Genomic DNA, 20,277 nt, shown 5'->3' with positions numbered 1-20,277 from the left:
GGAAAATAAGATTATTTATTCTTTTTTTTCTCTTTTTTTTAGACGGAGTCTCGCTCTGGCTCCCAGGCTGGAGTGCACTGGCTATATCTCAGCTCACTGCAAACTCCACTTCCCAGGTTCATGCCATTCTCCTGCCTCAGCCTCCCGAGTAGCTGGGAATACAGGTGCCTGCCACCACGCCCGGCTTATTTTTTGTATTTTTTTTTTTAGTAGAGATGGGGTTTCACTGTGTTAGCCAAGATGGTCTCGATCTCCTGACCTTGTGATCTGCCTGCCTCAGCCTCCCAAAATGCTGGGGTTACAGATATGAGCCACCGCTAATAAAGGAAATAAGATTATTTATTCTTAATAAAGGATAAGGACATTTTTGGATAGTTTTACTCTAAAGCGCGAGGATAAAATAGCAAATTCGGAATCTTTATGGGTCACTTGAAATAGCCTTTTGACTCAAACATGTAAGTTCCTTGTGGGCAAGGGCTGTCCTATTCATCTTTGGGCTTCTGAAACACATAGACCATAGTGAGGTTTCAGTAAGAATTTGTTTAACTGAATTATATATTTTTATAGTAATCACCCAACTGTCAAGTTTCGTCTTACACAAATAAACTGGCAGCTGCCTCATCCTATCTATTTAAGTAGCAGGCCACGTTAAAAAAGTATGCTACTTAAGATATTAATAGCCATTGATGATCCAAGGTTCTGAGATGCCCAGGAACCTCCCATCTACAAATGGGAGGTTGGTTACTCACCTCCTTAACTTCTTTTAGAAGTTCAAGAGCACAAGTGAAGTCAGGAGGAGTACTCAATAGCTGTTCTTTCAGATGGTTCCAAAAAGCTTTGTACATTGCCCCTGTGAACCTGCCTTCCACACTATAAGAAGGGTTAAATGAGGGCAGGAGTGGTGGCTCATGCCTGTAATCCCAGCACTTTGGGAGGCCAAGGCGGGTGGATCACGAGGTCAGGAGTTCAAGACCAGCCTAGCCAAGATGCTGAAACCCCGTCTCTACTAAAAATACAAAAATTAGCCAGATGTGGTGGCAGGTGCCTATAATCCCCAGCTACTCGGTAGGCTAAGGCAGAGAATTGCTTGAGCCCGGGAGGCAGAGGTTGCAGTGATTCAAGATTGTGCCACTGCACTCCAGCCTGGGCGACACACTGAGACTCCGTCAAAAAAAAAGAGGGGGTTAAATGAGTAGATTGCTTTTTACCTAGAGAATTGATACAGGATCATAATCTCCCAAACAGCATTTAAAATAATGAAAGACTTTAAATTGACAGGCTAAGAGGATCTATGTTTAGACTTGAGAAGGGCTGAGTAAACTGAAGTTAGTCTCAGATGAAAAAGCATTGGCTAAATTCTCTTAGAAGGGTATCTCATGGCTCCAGAGACACTCTCTTCCTGCAGCAGGAAGAACCATAAACTAGAAGTACAGACCCCAACTTCTAACCCTAGTTCTGCATCTAGTCTGGATGTGTGACTTAGTTTCCACTGCCATAGACTTAAACCTTTGAACCAGATGCTATTTTTCCTTCAGGCCTGAAATCTAGGAAAGGATTTTACCTCTTGATAATACTTGAAGGTCTTTTGAGATGCTTTAAATTCAGCAAGCCCAAAACTGTCTCCTTCAGACAGAACAGACTTTAAACCAATGAAGATAAAAAACAAAACAAAACAAAACAAAGAAGCGTATTATAAAATGGTAAAGAGTTCAATTAAACAGGAAGATCTAACTACCCTAAATATATATGCACCCAACACGGGAGCACACAGGTTCATAAATTAAGTTCTTAAAGACCTTCAAAGGGACTTAGATGCCTACACAATAATAGTTGGAGACTTTAACACCACATTGACATCATTAGACAGAGTAAAGAATGAGAAAATTAACAAAGATATTCAGGACCTGAACTCAGCACTGGATCAAATGGACTTGATAGACATTACAGAACTCTCCATACAAAACCAACACAATATACATTCTTCTCACCTCTACATGGTACATACTCTAAAATCAATCACATAATTGGAAGTAAAACACTTCTCAGCAAATACAAAAGAACTGAAATCATAACAAACAATCTCGTGAACCACAGTGCAATCAAAATAGAAATTAAGACTAAGAAATTCACTCAAAACCATACAATTACATGGAAATTGAATAACCTGCTCTTGAATGACTTTTGGGCAAATAACAAAATTAAGTCAGGTTCAGGAAGTTCTTTGAAACTAATGAAAACAAAGATATGACATACTAGAATATCTGGGACACAGCTAAGGTAGTGTTAAGAGTTAAATTTGAAGATGGCCGAATAGGAACAGCTCCGGTCTACAGCTCCCAGCATGAGCGACGCAGAAGACAGGTGATTTCTGCATTTCCATCTGAGGTACCGTGTTCATCTCACTAGGGAGTGCCAGACAGTGGGCGCAGGTCAGTGGGTGAGTGCACCGTGCGCCAGCCCAAGCAGGGGCGCGGCATTGCCTCACTCGGGAAGTGCAAGGGGTCAGGGAGTTCCCTTTCCAGGGGTGAGAGATGGCACCTGGAAAATCGGGCCACTCCCACCCGAATACTGTGCTTTTCCGACGGGCTTAGGAAACGGTGCCCCAGGAGAGTATAGCCCGCACCTGGCTGAGAGGGTCCTGTGCCCACGGAGTCTCGCTGATTGCTAGCACAGCAGTCTGAGATCAAACAGCAAGATAGCATTCCGGATATAGGAACAGGCAAAGATTTCATGATGATGATGCCAAAAGCAATTGCAACAAAAACAAAAATTGACAAATGAGATCTAATTAAACTAAAGAACTTCTGCAAAACAAAGGAAACTATCAACAGAATGAACAGACAACCTACAGAATGGGAGAAAGTTTTTACAAACTGCACATCTGACAGAGGTCTAATATCCAGCATCTACAAGGAACTTAAATTTACAAGAAAAAACAAACAACCTGTTAAAAAGTGGGCAAAGTGCACGAACAGACACTTTTCAAAAGAAGACATACATGCAGACCAACAATCATGAAAAAAATCTCATCACTGATCATTAGATAAATGCACATCAAAACCACAATGAGATAACATCTCACACCAGTCAGGATGGCTATTATTAAAAAGTCAAAAAATAACAGATGGCAGTGAGGCTCGGGGTGGGGGGGTGCGGATGTGGGGGAAGGAAAACTTATACACTGTGGCTGAGGAGTGTAAGTTTCTTCAAGCATTGTGGAAGACAGTGTGGCGATTCCTCAAAGACCTGAAAACAGAACTACCATTCGTCTCAGCAATCTCACTACTTGGTATACACCCAAAGGAATATAAATTGTTCCATCATAAAGGCACATGCACATGTGTGTTTATTGCAGCACTATTCACAAAAGCAAAGACACGGAATCAACCTAAATACTCATCAGTAATAGACTGGATAAAGAAAATGTGGTACATATACACCATGTAATACTATGCAGCCATAAAAAGAACACAATCATGTCCTTTGCAGAAACTTGGATGGAGCTGGAGGCCATTATCCTTAGCCAAACTAATGCAGGAACAGAAAATCAAATACCACATGTTCTGACTTATAACTGGCAGCTAAATGATGAGAAGGCATGGACACATAGAGGGGAACAACACACACTGGGGCCTATTAGAGGGTGGAGGTTGGCAGGAGGGAGAAGTTCAGGAAATATAATTAATGTACACTAGGTTTAATATCTGGGTGAGGAAATAATGTGTACCACAAACTCCCATGAAACAAGTTTAACTATATAACAAACCTGTACATGTACCCCTGAACTTAGAATAAAAGATAAATTAAAAAAGGAAAATGAAAGAAAACATATTATTCAGTAACCATGTTTTGTTTTTTTTGTTTTTTTTTCTGAGACAGGGTCTCACTCTGTTGCCAATGCTGGACTGCAATGGTGCGATTTTTGTTCACTGCAGCCTTGACCTCCCATGCTCAGGTGACCCTCCCACCTCAGTCTTCCGAGTAGCTGGGACTACAGGCGCACACCACCGTGCCAGGCTAATTTTTGTATTTTTTGTAGAGACATGGTTTCACCATGCTGCACAGGCTGGTCTCGAACTCCTGGGCTCAAGCAATTCGCCAGGCTTGGCCTCCTAAAGTGCTGGGCTTACAGGCACGAGCGACTGTGCCTGGCCTATATTCAGTAAGCTTTTAAATAAAATAAACAACTATTACTGCTTTATTTTTAATATAGCTGTGATATTTGGCAGATTTTCTTTGGATGCTATGCTTCTCGATATATAATCAAGTGATTCTAAACAATACTTTTATTAGTACCTATGTTAGTTCAGGTTCCCTGAGAGGCAGACACCAAGATAAGACTCCTGTGAAAGAGATTAATTATAGGAAAAGGGGATAAAAGGGAGGGAGCAGAAGTCAGGAAGAGCCTTTGGATCATAATGCAGAAATGATGTCTGTGAAGGGAGAAGGGGAAAGAAAAAATAAAGATAGGTTGGAATACTTTCAGACTGCCCCACAGTTCTAAGGTTTCTGACAGGTTGATAGGCATACCATGAGTCAAAGTTGCCTGTTGGAGGTGTTCTCTGAGGAATTGACCCGCACTACTATTTCCCACTCAGTGATTATCTAGGAGAAGTCTGAGGGAAGCATGGCTTTGGTGCAAATGCAATAGTTGGTCCCAAGGGACAGCAGCTGTGGCCATCAAGTAACTGTGCTCCCTACAACCAGGGATCTGAGCAGCACATTTTCATAGTCACCACAGTCCACCTTTGTACTCGACAGATCTATTTCTCCATTCAGGTTCGTGGAACAGTTCCTTCCTTATTCCTTTAAGCTTCTCTTTATGAAGGCAAACTTTGAAGAGGGAGGATAGTGGGACACACTACAGCCCCCCTTGCTGCATTTAGTTTCTGGGCCAGAACTGGTAATTATTCTCTTCCTTTTCCACTACCTATTTGAAATGTCCCTCACACACAGTTATTATTTTGACAAGTCTTGGAAGCTTACTTAGTCATGTGAACCAAACTTTCATTGTGGAGGTGTCCAAACTCTTTTCAATGACATTATCCATTCACAGTTAAATGAAGCAAGAGAATACCAGGAGGCACTCAAGTAGATCACCTGGTTTCATATGTATTCCTTTCTTACTCATTTTACTAAAGCAGCCCTACCCCTCCTACAGATCATAGTCAATTACTCCTGCCACATGTGGATTCCCCTTCTTGCGTGGCGGTTCCTGGATATCAGTAGTCCAATGCTTGTTCAAACCACTGCTGTGATCCTTGTGGGCCACTATGATGGGGAGTAGGCACACTCCTGCTTTCACCTCTTATTCCTAATCCCATTCTTCCAATTAGATCTAAAGCCTAACATATAGGTCTGTGATTTAATGTATATACTGCATCCTGGAGAACGGCACCCAATTTTTTCAGGGTTTACTTTTATTGGTGCTTTATCTTTGCCTTCAGAAGTGTTTTGTGAGGTCAGCTCCTTCTGGATGGTGCAGTATTTGATAATGATAAGTGGATCCTCTTGTTCTGGACCCATTTGTGCCCCTTCTTTACTATGAAGTGATTACCCTGTTCAGATGCTCTGTTGTGTGGGATTCCAAGACTATGGCTCAAGAACCCCCAAATCCCTCAGATGCTTAGTGAGGCTGTGCAGGCAGAAAAGGCAAATGCATACCCAGAATAGGTATATAGTTCTGTGAGCATGAACCACTGACTGTTCCAGGATAAAAAGCATCCAATATAGTCAATTCACTGCTAAGTGGTCTTTATAAATAGTGTCGTATTTGAGATAGAGCCTTGGTCGCTGTTGCTGCAGGTTGGATATTCATACAGGGAAGCAGCTAAATTGCCTTGGTACACAGGAGTCTGTGATATTGGGCCCATATATTACCTCCATTTCTTCTGCCATGGCTAGTTCTTTGAGATGCCTATTGGACCAGTCCTGAGAAGGCCAGAATGAATGCTGGTTAATGTCAATGGTCAAAGTCGCTTTGTCTACTTAGTTCTTCAGTTACTCTTTCACAATTGATGCTTTCATGTGAACAATAAAATAGGATTGATACAAAAATCTTCCTATATCGTGTCACTTCCAATATGTCTATCCACATGCCTCTACTCTAGACTTCCCTTTCTCTGATCTTTTCCTTTCAAGCTCCTGACCAGCTCACCAGACCTTTGGCTACTGTCCAATAATGCATATATATTACCACCTTGGACCACTTCTTTTTCCACAAAAAGTGTATAATCAGGTGCACTGCTTGCAGTCCTACCCACTGGGAAAATGTTTTCCCTCTCTGCTGCCTTTCAGGACCACCTCTAAATGTGGCTGTAATACAGTCACCACGTATTTTGACTTACGTTCACATACCAAGCTGATCCTGTAAACCAAGCTTGAGCTTTCCTTCAACTGGTTATATGGGACCACATACTTTAATATGGCTATAGGTTCAAACCAAAGGAGAGGCACTGGTGCAACTGTGGTGGATAGCCTGGGGATCTGGGCTATCTGCTCATATACCTAACCTGTGTCCTCTGGTTTTCCTTGGACTTAACCTAGGATATTCTGTTTCCACCGTATTATGGGCTACTGCTGGATTCATCTTACTTTATGACTTAGAGGGTATAAAATGTGTTGCTTCAAAAACCCAAAGAGGCCTGCCAGATGCTGTGCTTCCTTCTTTGTGGGAGATGATACAAGATGCAGTAACTTGTCTAACACTGCAGGAGATATCCTGGCATTCTTACAACCACTGAACCTGTTATAATTTCTGTAAAGTAATGGGCTTATCTTCCACAATCTAGAGCCCATGTGTCTTACAAAGGCCTCTAGTGTAATAACCATATATTGCTCTTCCTGTCCAATCAGCATATAATGGATATAATGGGTCAATGTGAAGCCCTGTGGGAGTGTATATTTTGTTTGCCCTGAGGCAAAACTATAAATGAATATGTTATCTCCATGTGAAAGTAAATGTTCTGATCCTTTTTTTAAGTAAATGCAAAAGAATACATTCACCACATCAAAAGCTACATACCACATACTTAGGCTTTGTTAATCTACTCTGGCAATGCTACCACATCCAGTACAGCAGCTTTTATCAAGGATACTCCATGGCTGGACTTGTGGTAGTATGCTGTTATTCTCCAGGATCCAATTACGTTCTGCAAAAGCAAGACTGGCAAAGCAAGTGAAAATATGATAGAGACCACAGCTCCTGTATCTATTATGTCTTTAACAGTGACAGTAATTTCTTTCTCCACCTTGAGAATGCTATATTATTTGTGATTTATTGCCTTGCCCAGAAGTAAGGGCATCACCATAAGTTTCCACTTAACCTTTCCCACTATGAGATTTCACGTCCCACAGGACAATAATTCAATACAGTAGTTATTCCAAATGCCAAGTACATAAATCCTAATTATACAATCAGGATGTGAGGGAAAAGAATATAGAAGCTGTAGATCCACAGTGAGCCAGACTTTACACAGAAATTTGTTTGTTACCTGGCCTCTGTAAACTCCCACTATAATAGTCAGGCCATCATGATGCCTTGGGTCTCTAGGTATCAATGTCAAACTCAGGCACTGTGTTCAATAGTTGTTGAAATGTCTGGGTATTCTTATTCCCCTTGTATACAGTCATCTAATGAATGGCTATAATTCCCTTTGTGGAAGGACTGAAAGAATTATAGTAACGCAAACTTACTGAGATGCTACAAGGTTCTTTTTTCTAGAGATCTGGCTCCTCCTTTAATAAATGTGTTCTGGATCTAAAAATTAGCTTGGATTCAGCAACTGAACAAGGGTCATGACTTCTTATTGAGGAAACCTCTCTCAGCCTCCTAGTCTTACACTCTTGTCTTTTTCGGCTTGTATATGTTGAGCAACACCCATGTTGGCTGACCATCAAGGGCTGGTGATAGCTGTGAAACACTATCCTTGGCTGGGTTTCCTGGTGTTCCATAATATAGTCATTCTAGGCTGCCCTGGAACTTTGTATTTCTTCCTCTATGGGATGCCAGGGTACTTCAGTCATTTCTACTTCACTCAGCAGGGGCCATTGCTTTCTCCAGGCTTTGAAGAACCACACTAGCAGCAAGTTTACTTCACTTCCTAGGGTCCTTGCTAGAGTGTTAAATCCCATGTTCCCAGAAAGTGCTTTCAACTCAATTATTATTGCTTATCCAGTATATTCTGGTTACCTCGATCAAGTATCATTAAAACCTGATATCAAGGCTATTTCCCTGGCTCCTACCAGTACATGCTATGTAATTCTTACATACAGCAACTTCAATATATAATCTCATTCCTTCCTTATCAGGCTCAGAATGAACTTGGCTGCATCATGCTGTCATTTAGCCCTAATTAATTGTCTGGTAACCTTTACAAGGAAGTAAGGGCAGTTTCTGACAGTGGCACTTGTTGCATTGCTGGGTGAGGCCTCTGTAACATGAGGAAAGTGTTTATTCTTATGAGACAATCACGGACCATCTCTGCAACTTCTGAGGGCTCAGAGTAATCTGTGGAACCAACATTCTCAGGACCATCTATCCAGAATGTCCACACCTGCTATGGTTTGGATATTTTGTCCCCTTCAAATCTCAGGTTGAAATGTTATCTCCAAAGTTGGAGTTGGGGTCTGGTGGGAGATGTTTGAATCATGGGGGTGAATCTCTCATGAATGGCTTTGTGCCATCCTTGTGATAATTAGTGAATTCTCCTTCTATGAGTTAACATAAGATCTAGTTGTTTAAAAGAGCCTGGAACTCCCTCCTCTGTCTCTTCCTCCCACTTTCATTGTGTGATATGCCTGCTTGCCCTTCACCTTCCACTATGATTGTAAGCTTCCTGAGGCCCTCACCAGAAGCAGATGCCAGCACCCTGCTTCCTGTACAGTCTTCAGAATTGTGAGCCAAAGTAAACATCTTTTTTAACAAATTACTCAGTTTCAGGTGTTCCTTTACGGCAACATAAATGGCCTAATACAGAAAATTGGTACTGTGGAGTAGAGCATTGCTATAAAGTGTGGAAGTCACCTTGGAAATATGTAACAGGCAGGGGTTGGAAGAGTTTGGAGGGCTTAGAAGAAGACAGGAAGATGAGGGAAAGTTTGGAACTTCTTAGAGACTAGTTAATTGGTTGTGACCAAAATGTTGATAGAAATATGGACAGTGAAGGCCAGGATGATAAGGTCTGAGATGAACATGAGGAAGTTATTGAGTACTGGAGCAAAGATCACCCTTGTTACATGGTAGCAAAAACTTGGCTGCATTGTGCTTATGCCATGGGGATTGGTGGAAGGTTGAACTTAAGAGTGATGACTTAGGGTATCTGGTGGAAGAAATTTCTAAGCAGCAAAGTGTTCAAGATGTGGCATGGCTGCTTCTAACAGCCTGTGATTTGATTCCAGAGCAAATAAATGACTTAAATTTGGAACTTATATTTAAAACGAATGCAGAGTGTAAAAATTTGGAAAATTTGCAGCCTGGATATGTGGTAGAGAAGGAAAGAGTATACTCAGGAGAGGAATCCAAGCAGGCTGCTATGGAGCAACCACTTGCTAGATAGATTTACATGACTAAAAGGGAGCCAGGTGCTAATACTGGGGAAAAGGGCTAAAAGCCATTTCAGAAGTTTTTGGGACAGTCCCTCCCATCACAAACCTAGAGGCCTAGGATGAAAGAATGGTCTCAGGGGCCGAGCCCAGTGCCCAACTGCCCCACACAGCCTCAGGACACTGCTCCCTGCATCCAGGACCCTCTGGCTCCAGCCTTGGCTCAAAGCCTCCAGGTACAGCTCAGTCCATTGCTCCAGAGGGCAAAAGTCATAAGCCTTGGTGATTCCTATGTGGTGTTTACCATACAGGTGCATAGAATGTGAGAGTGAAGGAGCCTTTGGAGCTTCTACCTAGATTTCAGAGGATGTATAGGAAAGCCTGGGTGCCCAGGCAGAAGTCTGCTGCAGCAGTGGAGCCCCTGCAGAGAGACTCTACTAGGGCAATGCAGAGGGGAAATGTGGGATTGGAGCTCCCACACAAAGTCTCCACCTAGGAACTGCCTACAGGAGCTTTAGGAAGGGGGTTGCCACCCTCCATACCTGAGAATGATAGAGCCACTGGCAGCATGCCTGTTGAGCCTAGAAAAGCCATAGGCACTCAACTTCAAACCATGAGAACAGCCATGGAGGCTACACCGTGCAAAGCCAGGGGAAGGGTTGCACAAGCCCTTGGGAGCCCACCCCTTGCACCAGTGTGCCCAGGATGTAGGACATGGAATCAAGGAATATTTTTGGAAATCTGAGGTTAAATGTCCCCTGCTGGGTTTCAGACTTACATGGGACCTGTTACTCCTTTCTTTTGGCCAATTTCTCCCTTTGGGAGTGGGAATGTCTACTCAATACCTGTACCACCATTGTACCTTGGGAATAAATAACTTGTATTGATTTCACAGGCTCATAGGCTAAAGGAACTTGCCTTGAGTTTCAGATGAGAATTTGGACTTTGTACTTTGAGTTAATGCTAGAATGAACTAAGACATTTAGGGACTACTGGAGAGGAGTGATTGTATTTTGCAATGTGAAAAGGATATGGTATTTGTGGGGCCAGGGGTGAAATGATATGATTTGGATGTTTTCTCCCCTCCAAATCTCATGTTGAAATGTGATCCCAGTGTTAGAAGTTGGGCCTGGTGGGAGATGTTTGAATAATGGGGGTGGATCGCTCATGAATGACTTTGTGCCATTCTTGCAGTAATGTGTGAGTTTTCAGTCTATTAATTAATGCAAGATTTAGATTTTTAAAAGAGCTTGGAACTTCCTCCTCCTTCTCTTTCTCCTACTCTCATCATGTGATATGCCTGCTCCCCCTTTACCTTCCACTATGAATGTAAGCTTCCTGAGGCCCTTACAGAAGCAGATGCCAGCACCGTATTTCCTGTACAATCTGCAGAATTGTGAGCCAAAATAAACCTCTTTTCTTTATAAATTAACGAGTCTCAAGTATTCCTTTATAGCAATGCAAATGGACTAATACACCATCCCATGTTTCTGGATCCCAGATTTTTTCGACCTAGGTCATAACATGAATATAACATACCTGTCTTGACTCAGTATTTAAATATCTCTGAAGCTCTGCAACTGTCCCAAGTCTGCTGTTCAACTGTTTCTGCTTTTCCACTGCAGGAAGTACGAGCCTCTTTATAAGCTACCAGAAAGACTCTTAGATTTTAATACTTAGCTTTAGTTGCTTGGTGATGAGCCTCAGTTTTTTGTTTTTGTTTTGTTTTTGTTTGAGAGAGTCTTTCTGTGTCACCCAGGCTGGAGCGCAGTTGTGCAATCTTGGATCACAGCAACCACCACCTCCCAGGTTCAAGTGATTCTCCTGCCTCAGCCTCCCAAGTAGCTGGGACTACAGGTGCCTGCCACCACACCTGGCTTATTATTATTAGTATTATTTTGTATTTTTAGTAGAGACGGAGTTTCACTATGTTAGCCAGGCTGATCTTGAACTCCTGACCTCGTGATCTGCCCACCTCAGCTTCCCAAAGTGCTGGGATTACAGACGTGAGCCACTGCGCCCAGCCCAACCTTCAGTTTTTCATTATATCTCTTCAGAGTAGCAATAAAAATTATCCAACTATTAGCTAGCCTACTTGGCTGCCTGACAGGCATTATTTCTCTCTTATTTTTCAAATGCCTGAATGCTAGCAAGGGTGTTCTCCATCTAAAGGATATGTTTCCAGGTCAGGACTGGTGAAATTTTTAGCTATTTGATCACTATCTTGTGCCAGGAACTCTCTGTGTCCACATACCACTCAAGATATTGTTTTATTTGCCCAGTGGGTAGCGAGTGAGTCAGATCCCAAACTCCACTGTATCATAATTTTTCTTGGACAGCTCCTGTCACCACTTATGTTAGCTCTTATCCTCTTAGAAGTAACAACCCAAATGGGAATAGATGAGCAAGAGTTTAATTGGGGACAACACCTGTGAAGGATAAAGGAGAAGGAGTCGGAGAAGGTGGAGAGAGTGTTCAGATGGTAATGCAGATCTGACATTCGTGAAGGAGAGCAGGGAAAGGAGGAAGATTTGACAGGAAGAGCCCTAGACTGTCACATAATCCTAAGGTTTCAGTTAGGCTGAAGGGGAGCTGTGGAGCCAAAGACTTCAATTAGAGAAGCCCTGTAACTTACAGAAATGCAACTGAAGTGCTAGTTATTGGCAAGGATCAGCCCATGGGATTCATGACCTCAGCATGAATGTGCTGGTGGATTCAGTGGGTCAGCAACTAGAACCATCAATCAACAATACTCCCCACAGCAGGAGATATAAGTGGTACATTTTCATGGCTGCCAGATTATCTTATAAATTTTTAACTGAGCTAAAAATTCCTGTTGTGGATTTTTTTATCACAACAGGAATCACAAATGGCTGCTCCACCATTTGTGATTACTTTAGTTTTTTCAGTTTATGTTAATTAATGATATAATAATATGGACTCAATTGCACTAAATATTTTTAAATGACCATTTAGTCTTCAACTGATTTTCAAATGCTTCAGAAAAAATAATAATGTATTCTTCTATATGAAGGGAGAATGAGAAAGCAAATGTAGCAAAACTCTGAGAACTGGGAAATGCAGTGAAGGGCATGTGGGGTTTTTCTCAAAAACATTCTATAAGTTTGAAATTATTTCATAATAATTTTTTTAAAAAAGATCACTTACATAATGATGGGAGATTCTTTTTTCTTTGTTTCATTTTGGTTTTTGCCTGTGACAGGGTTTCCCAACTCCATCTGCTATTAAAAATTATGTCAAAGGAGCTTCTTAAATGCAGGTTTTCACACCTGACTCCAATCTATTAAACTAGGCTCTTTAGAGAAAGAGCCTAAAAATCTTAACCCCAAGTGCTTCTTATGATGTGTCAAGTTTAGAAAACATTACCTGGTGACCCTGAGAAGTGTATTTAAATAAAAAATTAAACAAAAGAAAAAATAAAATACAATAATAGTTTAAAAATAAACCAGGTGATATGGTTTGGCTGTGTCCCCACCCAAATCTCATCTTGAATTGTAACTCCCACAGTTCCCATGTGGAACCCAGTGGGAGGCGATTGAATTACGGGGGTGGGTCTTTTCTGCGCTGTTCTCATCATAGGGAATGAGAATCATGAGATATGATGGTTTTAAAAATGAGAGTTCTCTGCACAAGCTCTCTCTTTGCCTGCCACCATCCGTGTAAGACGTGACTTGCTTCTCCTTGCCTTTCATCTTCCACAATGATTGCAAGGCCTCCCCAGCCCCATGAAAGTAAGTCCAATAAATCTCTTTCTTTGTAAATTGACCAGTTTCAGGTATGTCTTTATCAGCAGTGTGAAAATGATTAATACACCAGGCAATATTAAGCATTGGCAGACATGAAAAAGCAGGAATGCTCATACATTATAGATACCAAATTTGGACATTTTTCAGGATTGACTTCTATGACAATGAAAAATATCCACATGTATATAGAAACGACAGTTCTAGAAATTTCAAAATATGATATTAGTATGAAAATTTTATGTACACAGAAGTTCAATCAACATGAACACTACAAACAACCCAAACATCTATAAATATGAAAATGAATATGTGTGTACAATAGCAAAGACTTGGGACCAACCCAATCCCCATCAATGATAGACTGGATAAAGAAAATGTGGCACATATACACCATGGAATACTACGCAGCTATATAAAAGAATGAGTTCATGTCCTTTGCAGGGACATGGATGAAGCTGGAAACCATCATTCTCAGCAAACTAACACAGGAACAGAAAACCAAACACCACATGTTCTCACTCATAAGTGGGAGTTGAACAATGAGAACATATGGGCACAGAGAGGGGAACATCACACACTGGGGCCTGTCTGGGGGTGGGGGGCAAGGGGAGGGATAGAATTAGGAGAAATACCTAATGTAGATGATGAGTTGATGGGTGCAGCAAATCACTCCATGGCACATGCATACCTATGTAACAAACCTGCACATTCTGCGCATGTATCCCAGAACTTAAAGTATAATAATAATAATAATAATAGTAATAAGAAGAAGAAGAAGAAGAAGAAGAAGAAAATGAATATGTGTGTATTATCTTTGTTTTAGAAGGGAGATATTTGGACTGATTTAGAGTAAAATGTGAATAGTATATTTCCTGTAGTGGGGATAAAACTGATATTATCCTTCTACCTTACCTGTGTTTTCTAATTTTGCTGAGGGCTTTTTCTGGTACCTTGGGAACTTGCTCAGCCCAGGTGTAGGACAACTTAAAAGTGCCAGAGATTTTAACATCCTCAGGGTGACATCCACCAATAGAGGGCCAAGTCTGTAGAAAAATACCCCAACTTCTCATCACTAGTTAGGATAATTCTGAGGAGCACTCTAAGTCATTTCTGAGACTTGGAGGGTCCCCAGCAGATTTGAGCCAATTGCCTTTTTGTCTTGTCAGGATCTGGTGCTATATTTTAAAATAACTTTTCCATTCTAAGATTATATTAAAAATAACATGCTAAGTTCTATTTTTAATGGTTTAATGTCTTTTATGCAAACATTTAGTGTCTATTTTTAAGTGTATGAGAATGATAAGGCACTTCATCGTTTTTGGAAATAGTCAATTATCCCAACACAATTTCTTCAATCTAACCTTTCCCCACTGATTCAAAATATTTCAATGCATTTACTAGCATTTTTTCCATATTTGGATTTGATAATCGAATTTCTTTTCTGGTTCATTTGTTCTAAATTTATTCTGGTACACTATTATCTTAACATTGTAATTTCACAATACTTTTTAAACTTTTAAGTTCAGGAATACATGTGCAGCTTTGTTATATAGGTAAACTGATCCTCTCCCTCCTCCCACCCTCCACCCTCCTGTAGGCCCCAGTGTTGTTCCCCTCTATGTGTCCATCACAATACATTTTCATCTGTCGGGGTAGCTTCCCCAAATTATTGTCCTGAATCGTCAGGGCTAGGTGTTATTGTAAATTGTGGTTACACTAACACAATTTAGAGGAGATCATCAGTTTGTCACAGGTTCTCAAGACATGAAAATCCACCAGCGAGGCTCTATTAGACTCAATGCATCATTTCATGGAAGGACATGAAGACAGAGATCCTTCACAAGAAAATCACTTCTTTCCTTCTTTTCTTCCTTTCTTTTCTTTTCTTTTCTTTTTCCTTCCTTCCTTCCTTCTTTCTTTCTTGACAGAGTCTCACTCTATCGCCCAGGCTTGGTATGCAATGGCGCTACCTCGGCTCACTACAACCTCTGCCACCCAGGTTCAAGCAATTCTCCTGCCTCAGCCTCCCGAGTAGCTGGGATTACAGGCACCTGCCACCACGCCCAGCTACTTTTTGTATTTTTAGTAGAGACGGGGTTTCATCATCTTGGCCAGGCTGGTCTTGAACTACTGACCTCGTGATCCACCCACCTCGGCCTCCCAAAGTGCTAGGATTACAGGCGCGAGCCACCGCGCCTGGCCTTATTTCAAAGTCCTTAAAGGAGGCAGGGGAGTGCTTTCTGGAAGGTTTATATTTATAATATGATTCAGCAGGAGAAACAGATTGCCATGTTTTTACAACTCGAATCCTGTTTTTTCAACTGAAAATAACTGTATTGTCTAGTTATAAAAACAACAAAATGAATGCATGCTGATGAAAAATAAAAGGAACCCCCTTCCCAAATAAACAAACAAAAAGGAAAGTAGTTGAAGTGAAAAAAAAAATTGAATACCACTTCCTGCCTATTTTCCAGACTTCCTAGCCTCTCGCTCCCCACCCCTTCTCCGGGTTCCAATCTGGGACCAAGCCCTACAAGACTGTTAGGGCTTTACTTGCTGGACGTGAAGGGGAGAGAAGTGTGCGTTTAGGGATATAGAAGAGGAAGAAGCGATTTTTTAAAAGCTCCATCAGAAACCAGAGCAAGCCAAATACAAAATACTATGACCCGTTTGGTCATGGGGATCGCTAAATAAAAAAATAGAGGGGTGGGTAGTAGCCTGTGGTAGCGATGGAGAAAGCAGGAATGAAGAGAAAGGTGGCCCCGCCCACAGTCCCGCCCCCACCCTCCTGCCGCACTGCGGGTGTGAATGGTAATTGGAAATCTGAACTCACAGTGACGTGGCCCTTAGGAGACCCAGAGCCAATGCGTGGATTAGTCCCTCCTCCTAGTTGCAATCTGGTAGTCGTCGCTGGCCGTGCGACGGCTCGCTGTTGCCCTGAAGGCAGGCGAGCCAGCTGCCCAGGAAAGGTGGAAAGTGGTAGAAGCTGACCCCTGAGCCCTGGCAGGTTGGTGGGCGCTGACCGGTGTGGGAGCGGCAGAGGGCAAAGACCAGAGCGGGTCTAGGACTGGATACACACCCTTTAAAGATACACACCCATTTAGTGTGAGAAATGGAGCGGTTGGGGAGAGGATCTCCCGAGGGGGCCGGATTGAGAATGGATACCATTTGAGATCTCCTAGGAGGCCGGCCATCGGGCAATGTCTGATGGAGTCCAGCGGGTGGAGGAGACTGAAAGGAAACAGCCTGCTTCCTGCAGGTCCGCGGGAGGGAGGTGCAGCCGGCAACCAAGGGGTGGGTAGGGCGGACCCTGCCAAGGTTTTAGGCCTGCCTTCTAGGTATCTTTTCTTCACCGTCTACCCATTTAGAGCTGGAAATGATAGGCTGCAGGGGCCGAGGAGAGGAATTGCTGCAGAGGAGGGGAACAGAGATTAGGTCTGGAAAGCAGGTCCCTATTGTGGCAGTTGAGCGGGCGAGCTTCTGACTGAGGGACAGAGGCGAGGAGCGAGAAACTGTTTTTGGTCTCAGCAGGTCGGTCGGTGTAAGCGTGGGCGCTACCTGTAGATCCTGGAGTGAGAATGACAAAGCGCAGAGACCGCAGCAGGTCCTAGTTTGCAGTGCCCACATACCTCTTCACTCATCGTCCATCTTGATGCATAAAATGGTGGGCATGGGAGTGGGGATTGAGTGGAGAGAGGGCCTGATGGATACCTAGATTGAAATTTTTTGTGAATAAACTACGTATTCATTCAGCAAGCTCTTCTAACTCCCCCGCCAGGCAAGTTGCCTGCATTCCAGAAAGGGTAACTAGATGACAGGTAGGAGGAAACAGTAGAGATGGGCGCCTAAAGAAGAGGTTAAAACGTTTTGGAAATAATCATCTTTGATGCCCATTTCTGGAAGGTGGGATAGCCTGTCACAGGGTGGGAAAAGAAGCCGTGAGACAGGATGGAGGAGAAACAGAAGGTGCTAATACTAGGAGAACCCTAAATCAACTCCCATTACCGGTCCTTTGATTAAAAGATCAGTCCTGGTAATTGTCGCATTTGTCTGCAGGTCTTTAAGTGCGTTTGTGCAGCCGATTTCAAGGCTAAGAGAGAAAGACTGCCTCTGATCCCTGAAGGTAGGAGGTCGCCTGGGGCCCTCTAGTGTAGGGGTATCAAGGATCAGAGCAGAATCTGGGTGACTCACAGCCCTTCCTGCCCGAGTTGAGTGCAGGAGAAACTTAGGAGAGTCTTCATAAAATGACAGCCCTGTGTCTGATGAGGGAAGAAGGGAGTAGAGGGGCGAGATCTGGGGCGCTCCTGGAGAGCTTATTAGGATCCCAGGGAGGTGAAGTCTGGTCTCTCTATGATTGTCCCCCTCCGCCAAGTCGTCCTGCATTTTGGCGGTAGGAGTGGCCTGGGGAAGGGATTTTCAGGGAAAATGATGGGCTTTGGGGCAGCGCTGGGTCTGGGGCGCCCCCTACAGGGTTCACAAAGTTTCTCAGTTGGGAAAACCTTTGCCAAACAGAACTCTGAATCCTATCAAGCATTCATTCCCTCTTCTTGCTTTTTATCTTCTAGGAAGAAAAAAAAAAAAAAAAAAAAAAAACAGGAAAAAAACTCAACATGGAAAATGTCCCCAAGGAAAACAAAGTTGTGGAGAAGGCCCCAGTGCAGAATGAAGCCCCCGCTTTAGGAGGTGGTGAATACCAGGAGCTTGGAGGAAATGTTAGAGGAGTTTGGGCTCCACCTGCCCAGGGTTTTGGAGAGGATGTGCCCAATAGGCTTGTCGATAACATTGATATGATAGATGGAGATGGAGATGATATGGAACGGTTCATGGAGGAGATGAGAGAGCTAAGGAGGAAAATTAGGGAACTTCAGTTGAGGTACAGTCTGCGCATTCTTATAGGGGACCCCCCTCACCATGGTCATCATGATGAGTTTTGCCTTATGCCTTGAATCTTGAGGTTAATACTCATAAAATCCCTGCTTTCTAAATTCGCATTTTTCCTGGTGTACCTTTAATGTGAACCTTTTGGCATTCTTCTGCAATTTTCTGATTGGAGATTGCATTTTGACCTAGTCTGTAAGTTTTTCTGTCAGAAGAGGACTTTCATCAACTTTCATGGAAAGATGTTTATTGCACACTGTAAAGTTAATAAAGAAATTTAAAAGCAGTCTATAGATAGACTATTTCATTTAGATGTGTATGTATGCACACTATATATTATATATGAAATATATATATGAAATATATATATGAAATATATATATGAAATATATATATGAAATATATATATGAAATATATATATGAAATATATATATGAAATATATATATGAAATATATATATGAAATATATATATGTATATGAATGAATGAAAACCAGAATGTGCTTTTTCTATGTTGTATAGTTACTGGTACTTTTAAATTTCTTTATTTTTTTCTTAGTTATCTGCTTTTTCTCACTTTTCCAAAATGAATACATGTGTTTCCTATGTTTCAGGAAAAAAAAAAGTAAGAAGCAAGGAACTTACCAATCAACTTATATAGGAAATGGGGGCAATTAATAAACACTTGAAACACAGTTTAAAGACATATAAATCTTATATTACCTATGGATCTCTCATTTAGAAACATGTACCTGATAATTACAGATACGTTACATTATAAATGTCTTAGACGGCTGCTGTGGGAATCAAATGAGGTAATGACTGAGCTCTGTGTCCCGCTCTATTTATACATGCAAGGCTCCAGCCCTCCAGGTGCCCTTCATTTTTAGGGAAGATTCCAAGGAGAGTGCCTATCAGCAAGTCCAGTTGATTTCCAGGTGAGTACAGGTTCAAAATCCATTATCCGAAATGCTTGGGACTAGAAGTATTTCAGATTTCTGGGTTGTTTTTTTTTTTCAGTTTTTGAAGTATTTGCATGTACATAATGAGCTATCTTGAGGATGAAACCCAACTCTAAACATGAAATTTATTTAATTTTATATACACCTCAAACACATAGCCTGAAGGTAATTTTATACAATATTTTAAATAATTTTGCGTGTGAAGCAAAGTTTGTGTATATGAAGTCAGGTGTGGAATTTTCCATTTGTAGCATCATGTCATGTTCAAAAAGCCTTGGATTTTGGAGCACTTCGATTTTGGATTTTTGGATTAGGGATGCTCAACTGTAAATGCTTTTCTATTCATCTGCTACTCTGGCTTTCTTTTCTGCATAATGCCATAACTATTAGGCACATCTTCCTCTTCTCTTGCGTTTTGCTTCCTCCACTGGCTTCTACCACTGCAGATGTACTGGACTCCTAAAGATGACAAAGACCCACCGATTTCTCTGGAACCTTCAGTAATCTGAATCCCCATTTTGCCTTTTCAAAAATGTATAGAGTGTCCCTCCCTGCTTTAGAGTTATACTTAAACCAGGCAGATACTTCACCAACACTGCTTATAAATGCAAACAGCCCTTTATGGTTTTCTCCCACTTCCTTCCTCATCCCCTTCTCCCAGACAAATTTGAGTGACACTCATGATAGTGTGTTCAGAATTGGACTATCTCTTCCATCCTCTGATGAATATAGCTTAGTCTCCTTGACTATCAATTTTCTGTGCAGACACTGCTACAGGTTTCATTCTGCACATACATAGGAGTTGTAGGGATAATTTTATGTTCCCAAGACTGTTCTGGTTCACACCACCCTGACCTCAGGAGTCCCCAGTAGTCTACACTAACTTACACGGATCCAGATACGTTTCCCTCTTCCTTTGCTTTGAGATTTGCTGTGCCAAATAAACCGTAATTACAGATTGATGGGAAATAATGGCAGGAACCGGGGATCTGGTAGGTGAATCCCAATTTTAAAACATTGTTCACAGTCATCACTGTTCCCCACTAAACTGTGCCCTTCTCACAATAAATATTTTGTCTGATTTATACTGGTACCCTTAGTGTTTAGTACAGGGCCTGATAAGTTGT

General features: G+C 41.9%; 1 protein-coding gene across 1 annotated transcript; it reads left to right on the top strand.

Annotated features, from left to right (window-relative positions):
- Positions 1 to 16,175: 16,175 nt before the first annotated feature.
- On the top strand, positions 16,176 to 18,482 carry BEX5 (brain expressed X-linked 5). Its single transcript, XM_054544859.1, has 3 exons — positions 16,176 to 16,317; positions 17,367 to 17,433; positions 17,876 to 18,482. Exon 3 carries the CDS (start codon positions 17,921 to 17,923, stop codon positions 18,254 to 18,256), a length of 336 nt encoding a protein of 111 aa, XP_054400834.1. The 5' UTR covers positions 16,176 to 16,317; positions 17,367 to 17,433; positions 17,876 to 17,920; the 3' UTR covers positions 18,257 to 18,482.
- The last annotated feature ends 1,795 nt before the right edge of the window (positions 18,483 to 20,277 follow it).

The sequence above is a fragment of the Pongo abelii genome, chromosome X (assembly GCF_028885655.2).
Source record: "Pongo abelii isolate AG06213 chromosome X, NHGRI_mPonAbe1-v2.0_pri, whole genome shotgun sequence".
Classification (NCBI taxonomy): Eukaryota; Metazoa; Chordata; class Mammalia; order Primates; family Hominidae; genus Pongo; species Pongo abelii.
The sequence above is the reverse complement of the archived record's forward strand: the minus strand, read 5'-3'. Positions and strand labels throughout refer to the sequence as shown.

Coding starts and splice junctions, on each gene's coding strand:
- BEX5 (XM_054544859.1), top strand. CDS start 17,921: ATGGAAAATGTCCCCAAGGAAAACAAAGTTGTGGAGAAGGCCCCAGTG.